The sequence below is a fragment of the Pseudorca crassidens genome, chromosome 14 (genome assembly GCF_039906515.1).
Source record: "Pseudorca crassidens isolate mPseCra1 chromosome 14, mPseCra1.hap1, whole genome shotgun sequence".
NCBI classification, from domain to species: Eukaryota; Metazoa; Chordata; class Mammalia; order Artiodactyla; family Delphinidae; genus Pseudorca; species Pseudorca crassidens.
The window spans coordinates 77,281,930-77,298,218 of record NC_090309.1 but is presented as its reverse complement, the minus strand read 5'-3'; the positions used below and the strand labels follow the sequence as shown (position 1 = coordinate 77,298,218).

Below are 16,289 nucleotides of genomic sequence, written 5' to 3'. Positions count from 1 at the left end.
GCAAGTGACCAATTCTCCCCACCTAGAGACCTCCTCCATATCTGTGTCTACGGACCTGCCTCTCCTGTGATGATTATGATACTAGAATCACCCCACCGTCCTGGAAAGACCTCTACCTCTAACCCATAGGAATGAAGCTTTGGTTAGACAATCATATGTCAGTGTAGCATTATAACTCTAATACGGTGAGAGTAGATAAGTGAGAATAGCCATCCCTTATAAAAACACAGGTTTCCAGTCTTTAACGCTAAAGGCTTTTCTTTTGTTACACCATGCTACTTCTCTTTTATTTTGATAAATTTAAACACATAAATCTGAAAGATATTCAAATTAATGGAAAATTATTTCTAGTAATCAAAACAATTTACAGTTCTCAAGCATGACAATTTGTAAATAGCTATGTCCGATTTAAATGTGATATGGTTGAGCTACTAAAAAATGTTCATCAAAAGTTATACCTTTCTCTCCCTTCTTTTCGAGACCGGGTGATCTGATTAATTTCCAATGCTGTGAGCTTCTTTGCCACACGATACTGCCAGGTATAAAATGCTTCTTTTGAAGCTGCTATCACATGGGTTTTGGTCATTGTAACAAACAATGGTACTATTAAAAAGAACATTAAGGCAATTAGGTTACAATTAGAATCGCAAAATGTGCTGCAAAAGACTTCAGTGATCACTGAGTCCAACCTCGCATCTTATAGACAGTATGCCCTAAAAACAGTCTGAGAACTCAGAAGAGTCAAAAGTTGGTAGGACCACACAGAAATATCAACTCAAAATGAATCAGACATAAGTATAGAACTCTTAGAAGAAAACTTATGTGTAAATCTATGGGACATTGGGTTAGGCAATGATTTCTTAAATATGACACCAAAACCACAAGCAAGAAAAGAAAAAGTAGGGCTTCCCTGGTGGCGCAGTGGTTGAGAGTCCGCCTGCCGATGCAGGGGACATGGGTTCGTGCCCCGGTCCGAGAAGATCCCACATGCCACGGAGCGGCTGGGCCCGTGGGCCATGGCCGCTGAGCCTGTGCGTCCAGAGCCTGTGCTCCGCAATGGAAGAGGCCACAACAGTGAGAGGCCATGTACCGCAAAAAAAAAAAAAAGAAAAGAAAAGAAAAGAAAAAGTAGATAAACTGGACTTCATCAAAATTAAAAATGTTTGTGCTTCAAAGGACACCAGCAAAAAAGTGAAAAAACAATCCACAAATGGAAGAAAATATTTGAAAATCATATACATGATAGGGAATTACATCTAGAATGTATAAAGAACTCTTGTAACTCAATAATAAAAAGACAAATAGCACAATTTAAAATTGGGCAAAGCATCTGAGCAGACATTTTTCCAATGAAGATACACAAATGGCTACTAAGCAAATGAAAAGATGCTCAACATTATTAGCCACCAGGCAAAGCAAAATCACAATGAGATAACATTTCACACCTACTAGCATGGCTAGAATCAAGAAGTCAGACAATAATGAGTATTTGCAAAAAATGTGGAGAAATGGTAGGAATGTAAGTGGTGCATCCACTTTGAAAAATAGCTCGGTAGTTCTTCAACATGTTAAATGTATCAGTAGAATTACCACATGCCCTAGCAATTCCACGCCTAGGTATATATCCAAGAGAAATGAGAACATATGTCTACACAAAAACTCATACACAGGGGTCTCCCTGGTGGCGCAGTGGTTGGGAGTCCGCCTGCTGATGCAGGGGACACGGGTTCGTGCCCTGGACCAGGAGGATCCCACGTGCCGCGGAGCGGCGGGGCCCGTGAGCCATGGCCGCTGAGCCTGCGCGTCCGGAGCCTATGCTCCGCAACCGGAGAGGCAGCGGCAGTGAGAGGCCCGCGTACAGCAAAAACAAACAAACAAACAAAAAAACTCATACACAAATATTAATAACAGCATTCATAACAGTCAAAAAAATAGAAACAGCCCAAATGTCCAAATGGATAAATAAAATCCCACTCCTTCCTCCCATCCCCACTACCATTACTGCTTGGTTCAGGCCTTTATCCTTCCCTCTGATCTCATATGTGTTATATTTCCTCATTAATTTAGTAAATGAAATTCTCCAAATTTAGGAATATAGTCTCTTAAACATTTTTTTCATCTGTTCCATTTCTTAGAGAATATTTAATTAAATTCCTACTGTGTACCCTTTGATGAAGTAGTCTCATCAAATCCATCTTACAGATACAGAGGATTAAAGATGTAAAATAACTTGCCCAAGGTCACAAACAAACAATACAAAATTAAACACACACATTCACAAAAATATAGAAAAACAAAAAACTCTTTCATAAAAGATCATTTTAGTAGCTAATTTCTAAATTCACAATTAAAATGGTACAAAACATATTGCTCTATTCAAAACTACTGTACAAAGTAATCATTAATACAGTCAGAATAAAGGAACAGTGTTAATAACAGCTACCGTTTATGGAGTTCTTGCCACAGCCCAAATAAAGGACATTTAGGGCAGTAAGAGACTTAGGAACTAAACAAAGAATTAGAAACTAGATTGATGGTATAGTGTTAACTGAACAGATTAACAAGTCGAGATTCAAACGCAAGAATTTTTATATGCTAAATAAATAGCTCAGTATAGTTGAATCATATTAAAAAGTTGTTTTTAATTACAGTTGTCAAGATTTCTCTATTCAAAATGTGTCCCACTACCAAACTCTAGAGGGAGTGAGAATCCTTCCTGTAGGGAACAGCTGGTTGGAAGGCAGTCCTGAGAATGGTGGCAGAGCCCTATTCAGGGGCAGCCCTGAGTGGGACACATGAGCAGGCCAGGCCTAGGCTTTGCTGAGCTTTTGCTGATCCCATCTGCACTAAATCGTAAGACATTTGCTAAATGTTCAGTAAATTCTACCACAGGTAGTCTGATGCCGGTAACTATTATGCCTTTAGTGTGATGTGAAGTAAGTTCATAAACCTTAACTGCTTTCTAATAAAATAGTTTTTCCTAAGCATATAAAAGCATTTTTCTAACCAATGTTTAGCTACAATTTTAAATTATACTCATGTTTCCTTTTTTTTGATACATCCTAAATAATCACAAGTTTATTATCAGCCTAATTAATTCAAAATTAAAAAGTGGTTCATAGCAAGTCAGACTTCTTGGATTTATATCACAGGCACTTGCTAACTCCGTGGCCTTAGATAAATTAAGTATTCTCTCTGAACCTCTGTTTGCTTACTGTAAATTGAAGATAATAATAATATTACCAACCTTATAGAGCTACTTTAAGGATTAAGAGAGATAACAAATATAAACCATAGTACAGTGCCTGGCATAGAATAAATGCTTAATAATAATAATTTTAAATGCCAATATTTATTGAATTTTAAAAATTATATGTCAGGCATTTTTATATAATTATATAGTTATGATATATAATATTAATACATAATTAATGTATTACATACATAACTCACACCTACCTTTTAAGGCAGGCACTATTATTACCCCCATTTAGCAGATGAAGAAACTGAAGGATGGAATGGTTAAATAACTCACTGAAGTTGCACAGCTAGAAAGCGGTAGAAGCTGGGACATAAACACAGTCAATCTGGTTCCAGAATCTGTGCTCTTAACCACTATGGCAGACTGCTTCTCATTAAGGGTTAATAACTGTTAGGTGAGGTTGCTATTATTTTTTGCTTTTTATAATAAAACGATATATAAATTCACTAGTCAATACAAAAAACAAATACAATATATATGAAACATGTTCTTTTGAATCAGCATGGCAGTAATTTTGGCAAATTCATATGGGCAGATAATCCTATCCAAATAAATTATGCTAGATCATCATTTATTATCTATCCCATCCAGGTGGTTTAGTTCTTAGTTTGCTAGAACTAAGCCTCTAGGGAAAAGTTAGAAGACCAAATTTTAACAGACTGAATATTTTAGGAAAAAAATATAATCAGGAAAAAAGCAGTCCATGTCCTTCTCAACTATTCAGTATCCAGAAAGAAAAAATTTGAAATATCTAGAAAGATCATTGGGAAAAAATTGTAAAGAAAGTAATTATGCTTCCATTAATTGAAATTTGTAACACTAATAGGTAATAGTTACTAGCTAAGCAAGGATGTAAAATAATTTAGGACAATCTAGGAATTCACATATAAGTAAAACCTGCTTGTAATATTTTAATGCTGAGGCCTGAAATAAATGTCTACATCTGTAATGTTCCCCTACTTTTCTACCTATTTCTCAGCCCTTTAAAGAGCTGCTAAACTGAAATTGCACTGAACTGTTTTCATCAAATCACCTCTCTCTGGCCTATATAGAAGGCTTAGTGCAAATGCTACCGGCCACCATTAGAAAGCTCCTACATGCTCCCCACAAAATGGCTGCAGCACAGGCACCTGGTACTTTTCAGGCACTTTTCATGCCTTCATTCCTCTGCAAATGTTGTTTCCTCTCCTTATAAGTGTTACCTGAAGAAATACTTATCCTTCAGAACTCAGCTCAAATGAAACCTTCTCTAAGTAGAAAAAATGTCCCTGACATCCTTATGCACCGACATCTACTTATCTAGCACCTAGCACCAAAACCTAGCACACAGCAGGGGAGCAAATGTCATTGTTCAATAGACTAACTATATTTTAATTATCTGTTTAGACATTCTACAGGAAATGTCAGAGTTAATTTCTTATCACTTCCAGTACCCAGTACAGTACCTGAAACAGTATATACTCATTGATGGTTTGCTAAATAAATAGATTTTATTTTAAATATTTTCATGCATTCAATAAACATTTGTTATGGGGCAAGCACAGCGTTAGGCAGTGGGGATACAGAAATGAATAAACATGGTTAGATCTTTAAGAAGCTCAAAATCTTGGAGGGAAGGTAGATAAGAAAATCAATAATCACAGTGCAGAGTAAGTACTTTGGATAGAAGCACACCAAAGGTATACTGAGGGCTCAAAGGAAGAGGCCCCAAAAATGGTACCTAACTCTTACACGTACAGTACAACAGAGCCTCACGAACTAAACTTCTGTAATAATACATAATGTTCTTTTTAAAAGTTTCTCTAGAGATTTTCAGGAAGAGCAGATGACAAATCACATTTCCTAGAACAATATCAGTTATACACTTTTTTTGCTTTAGCCTCCAGTCCTCATGAAAATTGGCATAGAAACTTAAAAAAGGAATTTCACAGGATATGTGTGAAGCAAAAATGTTGAATTTTTGGCTGAGTTTACTGCAGACCAGTGAAAGAACTGTTTGTTAAAATTTCAGCCAGTGAGACCGCAAAAAAAAAAGTTTCAAGACTCAAAAATACAAATAATCAGGCCCTCAAGCATTTGCCATTTTATGAAGGTAAAGGATTTACATCTGGCTTTATTAAAACATAGACTGCATGTGATTAAAATACTTTGAGGCTAACCCTATCATCATTATGATATTACGTTAAAACTTTTGATATTAAAAGAAAAAGCATATAATCTGAAGACTGACAGAATTCATCCCTTAGATTTAAGACTATTCTATTTCCAATAAAAAGAAGATATTCATGTGATAAGTATAATAATTTTAAGCTAAGGAATATTAACATTAACAAAGAACACTAACATTTATGTACATATATAAATACATTGCGAGAAACATATAAACATACCTAACACTGAACATAAGACAAGAAGTTGAAAAGTTTCAATGTTTAAAAGTGAGTTACCAAGACCCTAAACATACAGTTTAAAATCTTTGAGGCCAGTAAGTATTCTTCACATTTGCTTGTATCACCCAAATACCTTAGCAAAATACTTAGAAGGCACACTTTAACATTTAATTGTTAAGGCTGAATGTGAAATCTAAAAACAAAAAAGACTAGTCCTCAGATTCAGAAGATAATTCAATGGGTTTTCAGTTTTTGAAACCTACTATTTTTTCTAACACCATATCCAATAAACTAATGTACACTTTAAAAGAAAAGCATTATTTTGGAAGTTATAGTGAAATTGGCAACAAAATATTTGGTAACAATTTTTGACAAAATACTAAGAATAAGATTTGGAATTTTTTATGGTTACTTTCATAGCTATTGGATAGAGGGAAGGGTAAATCTAAAGAAACAAATGTCTTCTGAAAACAAAAAAGTCAGGAATTTTTTTAAGTTGTCCCTATTAATAAACTAATTTCATCAGAAAAATCTGGACAGGGCAAACTCACTTTAACAAGCAGCTAAAGTGTTTTTTATGGAAGAGAGGTACTTGGCAGTTTATTAATAATAAAAGTGGTTTCATGGCAGAATTCTTTCTATAATCCTCAGTGTATTACATACTAATCATTACACTGGATACCAATTCTCATACAATTATATTTCCCATTTAAAGCAAATGATGGCAGTACAGCAGTCGTGAGATTCTTGTGAATTTTAGACAGAGTGAACTTAAAAGTTATTGTATGAAGCAGGATCCTTCTGAGAGTGAAATGGGGCATTACTAATAATTTTACCATGACAACAGCCATAGACTGGTACTGAACCTGAACCTGGCAAACCAGGAAGTATGTTCATCCTTGTTTTAGAGAATACCGTTCTAATTAATAATAATACCATTGTTACATTTTAAAATTAGTTTACAAATAAGACTTGATTAAAGAGGGAGTAAATATTAACATTTCCTTACCAAGATCAATGTATTTGGGATCCAGAGGTGTGCCAATAGAATTACAAAGAACTAGCACAAACTGTGAACAAATAAAACAGAAAGTATCAAAACTCCTGCTTATGTATTGTAAAAGAAATAATGCTTAACATACCATGCTTATCTCTTTTTCAAGTATCACTAACATGGAAAGAATTGATAAAATTAAATACAAAGAACAGCAAAGATAATCTACAGCACAAAAGTAAAGAAATATGCACTAAAATTAAACTAAGGCTGATTTCTCAATATAGAGGAACACTGGTTTTTAAGAGACCATTTAAGAAACACAAGTACACTGGCTACTTTTCATTTTTATACTTCTAAAATTCCTGGTCAGCTATAACCTCAAAACTCATTTTTATCCTATAACCAGCTATGTAAGAGCTAACAATTTGTTACCGTTGCACCAAATGTTTCCATCTCGTTCTCCTCCTTTGAAGCAATATATAAATGACATGAGAAATTCAGAAAAATTCAGTTAATTCAGAAAAAAACATAACCCAACCCAATGAAAATAACTTAAAATGCTCAGTGGTTAACACATACACAATTATCAATGATTAATATTAGGAAAAATAATCGAACATAATGCACACTTTACATCAGATTATTCTAATGGTAATTTCAATTTTTTTGCTGTTAGTCACCTTCTCTATATCTAGTACTAAGAATAATATTTTACATAGATGTTTTCTTGATTAGAATAATAATTTCAAATAAACCAATTCTCAATGTACTATTTACACAGACTTCTTTTCTCAGTATCTCAAGTAAAACTTGTTTAATTTCATAAACGTAAACTAAATGATAAAAAAATACAGTAAAATATCATAATTTACTCTTCCACTACTTAAAACAAGCTTATTTACTGCCACAAAATATAAATGTTTTACATACTTATTATTCACATGCTCATAGCTTAAAGAATCAAATGAGACATCTTACTAAAAACAGAAGTCCCCCAACTTCCCATTTCTTGCTCCCTAGAGTAATTACTTTCAGCTCCTGTAATTCATTCTTTTGCTATTTACCTCCACAAATGTAAGTAACATGTTTACAATGCTACTTCTTGTTCTATTTTGTTTCAATTCAGGACATCATGTAACCATTACTTTCACCCCTCCTTCCCAGCCTCCCATTACACAGGAGCACACTCCCATCACTTCATCTTTCCACTACAGTCTTGTTAAATCAGAATTTAAGTTTTAAAATGTTATTATAGTTCAATTTTTAAACAATTTTAATTTTTTAAAAAATCTAGTGAATACATCATTTTGACTCTAAATGCTATTCAGTGAAGCTGAGGCAAGTATAACATGATTTGTTTTCCTTTCAAGCATGTTTTAAAGCTTTCCCTGGCGTGGATAATTGCCTTTATTTTTTTCTCTTTGCTTAGTTTTCTCTGTGTTTATTACTAACTCAAGTCCCCAGTTGTCTCCCAGTTATCTATGTGTCCCCTCAGGAGGTCAACCACATTAACTATTCTACTAATTTCATCTTGAATTTCTTTTGGAGCCACCTGGGCTGCTCTCATTTGATGACTCACTCCCTAGGCGTGTGCACAACTGCCAGCTGGTACCACTCCACGCCACTGTTGTCAGGTTACCTGGTTTCTTCCTCTTTCTTAGTTTATTCTTCGTTTTGGTAAACCATATCCCAAAGTAACCTCCTAAGTTAAGAAAGCTCGGAAGGTAAATTTTTGGTGATCTTGTACATCTAAAAATGTCTTTATTCTACCCTCATATTTAATGAGTAGTTTGCTTAAGGTATGGAATTCAAGGTGGGAAATCATTTTCCCTCAGAATTTTGAAAGCAATTCTCCAAAGTATTGAGGTTGACAAGTCAAATGCCATTATGATACCTGATCCCATGAAATCTGTTCTGGAACCAAGTGGGAAATGAAGACTGCGGTAACATTAATCTAACTGCCCTGTTTTCAGCAAGAGTTCCACCACCCTTCCCTGTGCTTGGTGCCCTTCAGTGCAGGGACTCCGTATCCTCTCTGGAGGGTAAACCAGTCTCCCTCGTGGTTAGAAGGGCAGCTGCCCACAGACTCAGTAGTGGGAAGGGATCTAGAAATCTGCTCCTTTATATGACCCTTTTTCTTTTTCCCAAAGTATTCTCCTGCCTGCATAATCTCTGGTACTTCCAAATCCCTTTTCTGTTCAATTCTTTCTCCTACCAGGTACCACCACCAAGTCCTATGTTTCTGGGATTCTGTGACGTAAACTCGTTGCTTCTTTCCTTTCTCCACTGATGGCTGAGGGTTCCATTTTCTTGGGTCTGCTAAGGTAATTACCACTAACCTCCTTACTCTCTAAACTCCAAAATTATGTTGCTTTTTCCTCTCCCTTTCTGATCCCTATGGGCTTATAGCTTTTTAAAAAATACCTTTCCTGTTGTTTCAGTCAGTTTCAGGAGAGAACAGAGCCAAATGTGGCTGTTCAATGGCCACCTTAAACTAAAAATTCTATACTTTTTAACGGGATGAAATAATTTATAACACAGCCAAAGACATTGGTAGTCCTTTCTTGAAAAATTTGCATACTTCTGCAAATATTTAAATTGTTAACAGACTTTTTTAAAGGGCATTATTTATTTATTGTATGTTATGAGACACTGTCTTTTAAAGTAATATAAGTCCACATAAAAGTACATTTCTGAATGTCAAAGCTACCCAAATTGTTATAAATGGCCATTGTTACATAATTTCTTGAGCATTTGTACTAGACATCTGGTTATTCATTTCTACTTATGGAATTTTAAATTGGAAAAGAATTGTGGTATTTTAAATATATTTCAGAGACAAAAAGCTTCAGTACAGGTCAATATAAACTGCCAATGGATTAACTAATTGGAGAAAAAAATCAGGGGACACAGAACCAATAGAGTCATATAACTTTCCAAACAGAGGTCTAGACAGACATGGCCAATAGACCCAATACTTTGCTATACCTGCCAGTACAGAGGCCATGCTTGAAAAGACAGAGAACTATAGCCCAATTCTGCCAAGTAGTTAACCCTTCTAAGTTTTAAGATATCAAGGAACACCTACCTGAGGATGATTTTCATCAGCTTTTGTAGCCAAAACGCAGAAATCTCCACAAGTAGTAATAGAAATGAGACTCTTCACATACTTAACATATTTCTCGTTGTTTTTTGTATCCCAAAATATAACACAGTACTCTGGACGATCAGGTCTGGTATAAGCATAAACTACAGTGTTTGAGCAATAACCCCACTAGGAAGAAAGGAAGAAGGAAAGGGAGGGAACAGAAGGAGGGAGGGCCGAGAGAGACAGGAAGGAAGGAAGCAAGGAAGGAAGGAAGGGAGGGAGGGAGGAAGTAAGTTAGGAAGGAAGGAAGGAAGGAAGGGAGAAAGAAAGAAAGAAAGGAAGGAAGGAAGGAAGGAAGGAGAAAGAAAAAGCAAGCAATTAACATTGGGAAAGTCATATTATTATATTTTTATATTTTTCCTCTAGAAATACTGCAGATACGTGGTTTATCGGTGCTGACAAAATAAATTCTTTAGAAATGGAAGAGAGAAGGACTGAATATTCAGCTTAATCTCTTTTCTCACTAAAATAACAAATCTAAAAGTAATAAAGACAGTTTAAAAAAATGTACCACAAAAATAAATTTGGTTTAACTTTCCTTATTTTAGTTTGTAAGATTTAAGCTTCAGTGGTGAAAATTTCAGATTTTTCAATAGCCAATAACAGTTGCTTGGGGGACAAGAGCAAGAGAGATCCCTGCCAAAGTTCAATTCTGAGTCCTAAAGCCAAAATTCAGAAATAGCGGCTTTGCCTTTTTTCTCCCATCCACGTTTTTTTATATTTGTTTTTATCAGAGTAACATATGCACATAGTTTAGAGTCAAATAATTCTACATGGCTTATTTAACACAAAAACAAAATGCAGGAGCCCCCTGCCTAATTTCCTCCTTGGGGTAGCCATTTACAACTATTTTAGCTGTAACTGTTTTGGTATTGATTTCCATATCACATGTGGATTGATTACAGAACTTAGAGCTTTCCCTCTCCCAACAAATTTATACGTAATTTTGAATAAATCAATATTCAGTGTCTACATTATTAACACTGTGTTTACTCTTCTTTTTTGCGGGGGGCAGGGGCCGTGCTGTGGGGCATGTGAGATCCCAGTTCCCCGACCAGGGATCGAACCCACGCCCTGCCACAGTGGAAGCAGAGTCCCAACCATTGGACCACCAGGGAAGTCTCCAGTGTTTACTATTCAAAGTAATATGGTGATTACTTTCTAAAATAAACTTTTTAACTCTAAAATAATTTTAGATTTATACAAAAGTTGCAAAACTAATACAGTGTACCCTAACCCTTTACTCATTTTCCCCTGTTGTTAACATCTTACATTACCACAGTACATTTGTCACAACTAAGAAACCAACACTGATACATTACTATTAACAGAACTCCAAACTCAATTTGGACTTCATTCGCTTTTCCCTAATGTCCTTTTTCTAATCCAGAATCCCCTTTGGAACACATTATTATATTTAGTCGTCACGTCTCCTTAGGCTCCTCTGGGCTATGATGGTTTCTCAGTCTCTCCAGGTTTTTGATGATATTGACAGTGTTGAGGAGTCCTGGTCAGGTAGTATGTAGAATGTGCCTCAATTCATGTTAGTCTGATGTTTTTCTCAGGCTTAGACTGGGGTTACCAGTTTTTAGGAAGATCACCCCACAGGTGAAGACCTCTTCTCATCACATCACATCAGGGGGTAGTGATAGCCATGTGACGTCACTGATGATGCTAACCTCGATCGCCTGGACAAGGTGGTGTTCTCCAGGTTTCTCCACTGTAAAGTCACTTTCTTTTTTCCCCCTTTTTTTCCATACTCCACTCTTTGGAAGTAAGTCACTAAATGCAGCTCACACTCAAGTTGGGGGAACGAGGTAGGGGACTTTGCTCCACCTGCTGGCAGGGTGGTGTCTAGTAAATTAGAATACTTCTGTAAGGAAGATTTGTTTCTTCTCCCCCATTTGTTTATTTAAACAATTTATTGACATCAGTTTGTACTCATGGACATTTGTTGTATAATTTGGGTTACAATCCAATGTTACATCATTTATTTTGTTGCTCCAATTGTTCCAGCCTTGGCCACCGTGAGCTCTTTCAGGCTGGCTCCCTTGTCCCTTTGGCGTACCCCATCCTTTTGTTTTTTGAGCACTTCCTTACTTTCTGGCACTATAAGATGCTCCAGGCTTATCTTGCATTTTCCCTGCCCTAGTCCTAGAATCAGTCATTTCTCCAAGGTGCTTGACCTTTAAAAATTAGATACATAAGTCTTCTCACAACAACTATCCTTAGTAGTTTACCAGCTCAGTCTCATACTTCACAGCTTGTTATGGGTCAAATGCTAAATTTAAGGTAAAATATTGATTAGTCATTATGCTGCTTAGTCTCATTTTCCCCTTCTGATCCATTCTCCGCCATTCTCTGGCCTGCTCCGTGCCCTGGAGGCTGACTTCTATGAAATCCATTACCAGGACTACCTTGCCTTCTGCTTTCCAGTTGGGCTTGGCCAACAGAAGGCACCAGCAGGTGGTGAGATGGGCTGAATTATTTACTCCCCAAGGCTGTCTCTGCCCAGCCAGCTAGCAGTGGCTGTGCCCCTATGGAGTAGACCCTCTTGCGTAGCCACAGAGCTGGTGGGTTCCAGGAACAATACTTCCTTCTCTTGCTCACTGTTGCTAGTCTCTGGGTGCTTGCTTTGTCATCCCTTTCTGGTCCCCTTAACTCTGCTCATCCCTCTGTAATAAACCCTGCATCAATCTCTCTTCAATTACTCCTTTCTGCCATCTGTTTCCTGCTGAGACCCTGACACTGTTGGAGTAATTTTACTAATTAAATACAGTATTCCAGGAACATTTACCAGTTCTAAGGCCTTCACACTGAAAAAAGCCTCCTTTCAACTGGTTTATAAAACAATGTGGCTATGAATATATGCAAGAAACACACATTATACTTTCAGCTATAACAAAATTATATCATAAAAAACATTTTTTTTTACATTTGCTCTTAATACTCACCTTATAATCGGGTCGAATATTTGCAAAATATATAAAAGAATCAACAGCTAGTGCAATTTTCAGTCCACCTCCTTCCCAAGATAGTGCAGACATCTGCTTTCCAGGAATCTTCAAAGTACCCAGATGCTGAAAAAAGTAATTATATTTAACCTAAAGTATCACAATTAAATAAAATACCACCAATCACTTCACAGAGATCAAAAGTGGTACAAAAATTATTTTATGAAAGGTTGCTACAAACTTCAAATCATTTCCCTTCAATTTTTATAATGTAAAGCAAACATATGAGAGGAGAAATTTACAAACTATAGCCAAAGAATTCAATATCAAATTTCATCAAATCTAAGATGCCAGAGGTTTAAATACGCATCTTTATTTTTATGTACAACTTAGGAAAGAAAAACACACTGCTAGCTAAAAATAGGACAACTTTGATTTTAAGATGCAGCCCAATTTAGAGTTGTAAAGAATTGTGCTTCTTAGAATCAATGAAATATTGGAGTAATAAACTCAATCCTTAAAGTCTTTCCTCTCGTTCAGGCCCCATCCCACCCCCAACAGCCAACCAGATGCCAAGCATTTTGCTTTCACTCCTTTCTATCCTCCACTACAACTGCCTTCTTTCTTGACTGAACTATGGTGACAGCCTCCTAACTGCAATTTTTCCCTTTTGTCTCTTTTCTCATTCCTGCCCTTCCAATTCAATCTCCACTCTACTGCCATGATTATCATTCTAGAAGACATATCTAATCATGTCCTACTCTGCTTTTAAAAAATGCTTAATAATTTTTAAAAATCAATAGCTCCCCACCAGTACATTCTCTAGAATAGTATACAGTGACTTTCCCCACTTGCCCAAAACTCTGTGGCTCAACACCTTACGAGTTAGCTGGAATTACTGTGCTCTCCTCATGAGGGAATTACTGTGCCTCCATTCCTTGGGCCCATATAATATCTCTTCTGCCTGAAATCCTCCTTTCCTTTTCCCCAAGACTCCCTCATCCTACTACTCCTTGTCCTGCAGGAGTATTCCTATTCATCCGTCAAGAAACAACTTAAATATTACTTCCTGCCTTCTTCCCGCCTCTACGGTTCCGGAGAATTTAGACAGTGAGCTACCTGAGAGCACTAACTTTATCACGTCCACATTTACTACCCTATCCCTTAATAGATTCCTTGGTAAACAAGTACTCAAAAAAATATCAAGTAAATAAATGTATCATGCCTTCAAGTGAATTTCTTCATATACTAACAGTATATTTAATGGCTAAATTAGCAAATGAATAAATGAATACAAAGACTTTTTTAATGTGGACAAAGAAAGAAAACATTTTTAATCTATGTTTTATTTGACAAAACAGTATAATCCCAAGAATTTTAATAAATTATACTGGTATCCCTCGTTCTTAAGCAGTTATGCTCTAAAATCAAATTTAATATATTAAACTCCACTTTGCCAGGGAAACCAATGGGGAAAAAAAAAGTTGTAACCTAGGAGGGTCCACTCTATCTGTCCTGCTGCCTGTACAAAACCAGAAGGAAAAAGCAGGGTCTCACAACATCACTCTTGGTACTGACAACCCATACTAGGAGGAGAATAAGGCCATCTTCTAACTCTGAGAAACACGCCAGGCGGTGGCAGCAGCAGGGAAAGAACACTGTAGACATGTCCCCAGAGTTATCTCCTTTGATTTTTACAACAGTGCCATGAGATGTTACCTTTATTTCAGGAAATACGTTAACCGAGTCTCAGAGGTTAAATAACTTCTCTAAGTGAAACCACACTGTAGAAACGGAATTCAAAGCCAAAGTCAGGTCAGCCAGACTACAAACCCCATGCTCTGTCATCCCCTCCCATGGCTAAGACCACACTGAGAAAACTAGAAGATCCCAGCCCTCAGAACGAAAAGTAAATTCTTCCCTGAGGTTTTCCTTAAGTTTCAATCTTTAGTTAATTTCTTCCCAAGTTCTTTCTAATAACATAGATCCAAAAATAAATACCCCATATATTCACTCATTCAAAAAATACTATGACTAAATACCCTGAGGACCTATGCTAGATACCTTTGATTACAACTATACCAAAAACCACTTACAGTTTTCAATTTAACACATAACAGTTGATTTGCAAGATAAAGCAAATAGGCCTTTGAATGCATGTTTTTATACTTGGAGAAGACTGAACTAACAAAAATAAGCTGATAAGATAATATAATGATAAATAAGCCAATGGCAACAAACAAAAATAACGAATAAAGAACATGAATTTAAAAGAAAGCTATAAACATTGAGATAACTAGAATTCAAATTTTTAATTATTTAGGAATCTTGAGAACTATACTTGTTGTTTTTTCTTAGCTTTTACATCTACCAGAAGTATTATTAGTTGACAAAGTACAGAGACTACATACTCTCCAGAGCACATTCTGCTGGGTAACTTTCAGCATCAGCTGACACCATTACTTACCCTAACAGAATTTATTAAAATATATTAAAAAGTATTAACATAGTGAAACTGGTATAGGTTTTTGTGTAGCCAAAAATAAATATTATTGAAGTCTAAGGTGAATTTATAAAAACCAACAGGATACTCAAAAGAGACTGAATATAGTCTAAAGTAAGAAAATAAAATAGGTAAAAATTATTAAGCTTAGTTACTAATAAGTTCTCATTTTCTAAATTTTTAAAATGCACAACATGTTAATTCTCCTATTTTATATTTTCCACTGCTGTTTCAAGAAAATTCTCTTCAAAAATTAAATTTATTAATAATACTATTGAGAAGGATACCATATGTTATTTATGAAAAAATGTTTATATTTTAATGTAGCATCACCTAAGATTAATTATAAAGAGATTTTCTTAAAATAATCTATTATTCCACAACAAATTGAAACAATTAGAAGTTTGGGAAAAGGATAGACAGCACATTTAATTTATCATATTAAAACCCCCCCAGATTAATCTGAAACAGCTAAATTACACTAAAAACAACTCGAAAATCAACTGTAAAGAGATGCATATTCAGATCACAGAGAAAATACTCTCAATAACTACTCCCTAATGATTTCTTATAGGAAACATCTGGTTTTCTAAATGTAAAGATTATAAAATAAATTCCACGATAAAATGAAGGCTTATAAGGATATTATTCAAAGACATACACCTGATAGTTCATCATTTTTACTTAAAATTTCCTTTTTAAAAAATGTGACAAGTTTATACCCCCTTCCTCCATTCTTCTTTCCCCTACCTTATTCACTGCATATTTAAATGGAAAGAAAGAAAGACAAAACCTTGAATACATTTACCTCACCAAATGGAGTGTAAAATTGCACGGTGTTTACATCTTTGTCCTGGGTGATGGCCTTCTGGGAGCCTGCCACAGCTAACACGCTGCCAGTGTGGTTCCACTGGATACTTACTACATACATGCCACTATCAATTAAAACAGGATCTAGTCAACAAAAAGAAAGTAACTGTGGTAAAATATTTAGTCTAGAGAACTTTATAATCTTAAGAATAATTTAAAAATTTT

General features: G+C 35.6%; 1 protein-coding gene across 7 annotated transcripts in view; it reads right to left on the bottom strand.

Moving 5' to 3' along the window:
• WDR35 (WD repeat domain 35) overlaps window positions 1–16,289 on the bottom strand; it is a 62,959-nt gene that overhangs the window by 30,966 nt on the left and 15,704 nt on the right. For 4 of the 7 annotated variants that reach the window (XM_067703632.1, XM_067703636.1, XM_067703633.1 and 1 more), the window contains 6 exons: window positions 16,063–16,208; window positions 12,752–12,877; window positions 9,738–9,923; window positions 7,082–7,114; window positions 6,662–6,722; window positions 459–603 (listed from right to left, as the gene is read on the bottom strand). In XM_067703632.1, coding sequence (XP_067559733.1) covers window positions 459–603; window positions 6,662–6,722; window positions 7,082–7,114; window positions 9,738–9,923; window positions 12,752–12,877; window positions 16,063–16,208 — 697 coding nt within the window. The remainder of the gene's footprint in view (window positions 1–458; window positions 604–6,661; window positions 6,723–7,081; window positions 7,115–9,737; window positions 9,924–12,751; window positions 12,878–16,062; window positions 16,209–16,289) is intronic. The other 3 variants (XM_067703634.1, XM_067703635.1, XM_067703637.1) reach the window with 2 other exon arrangements.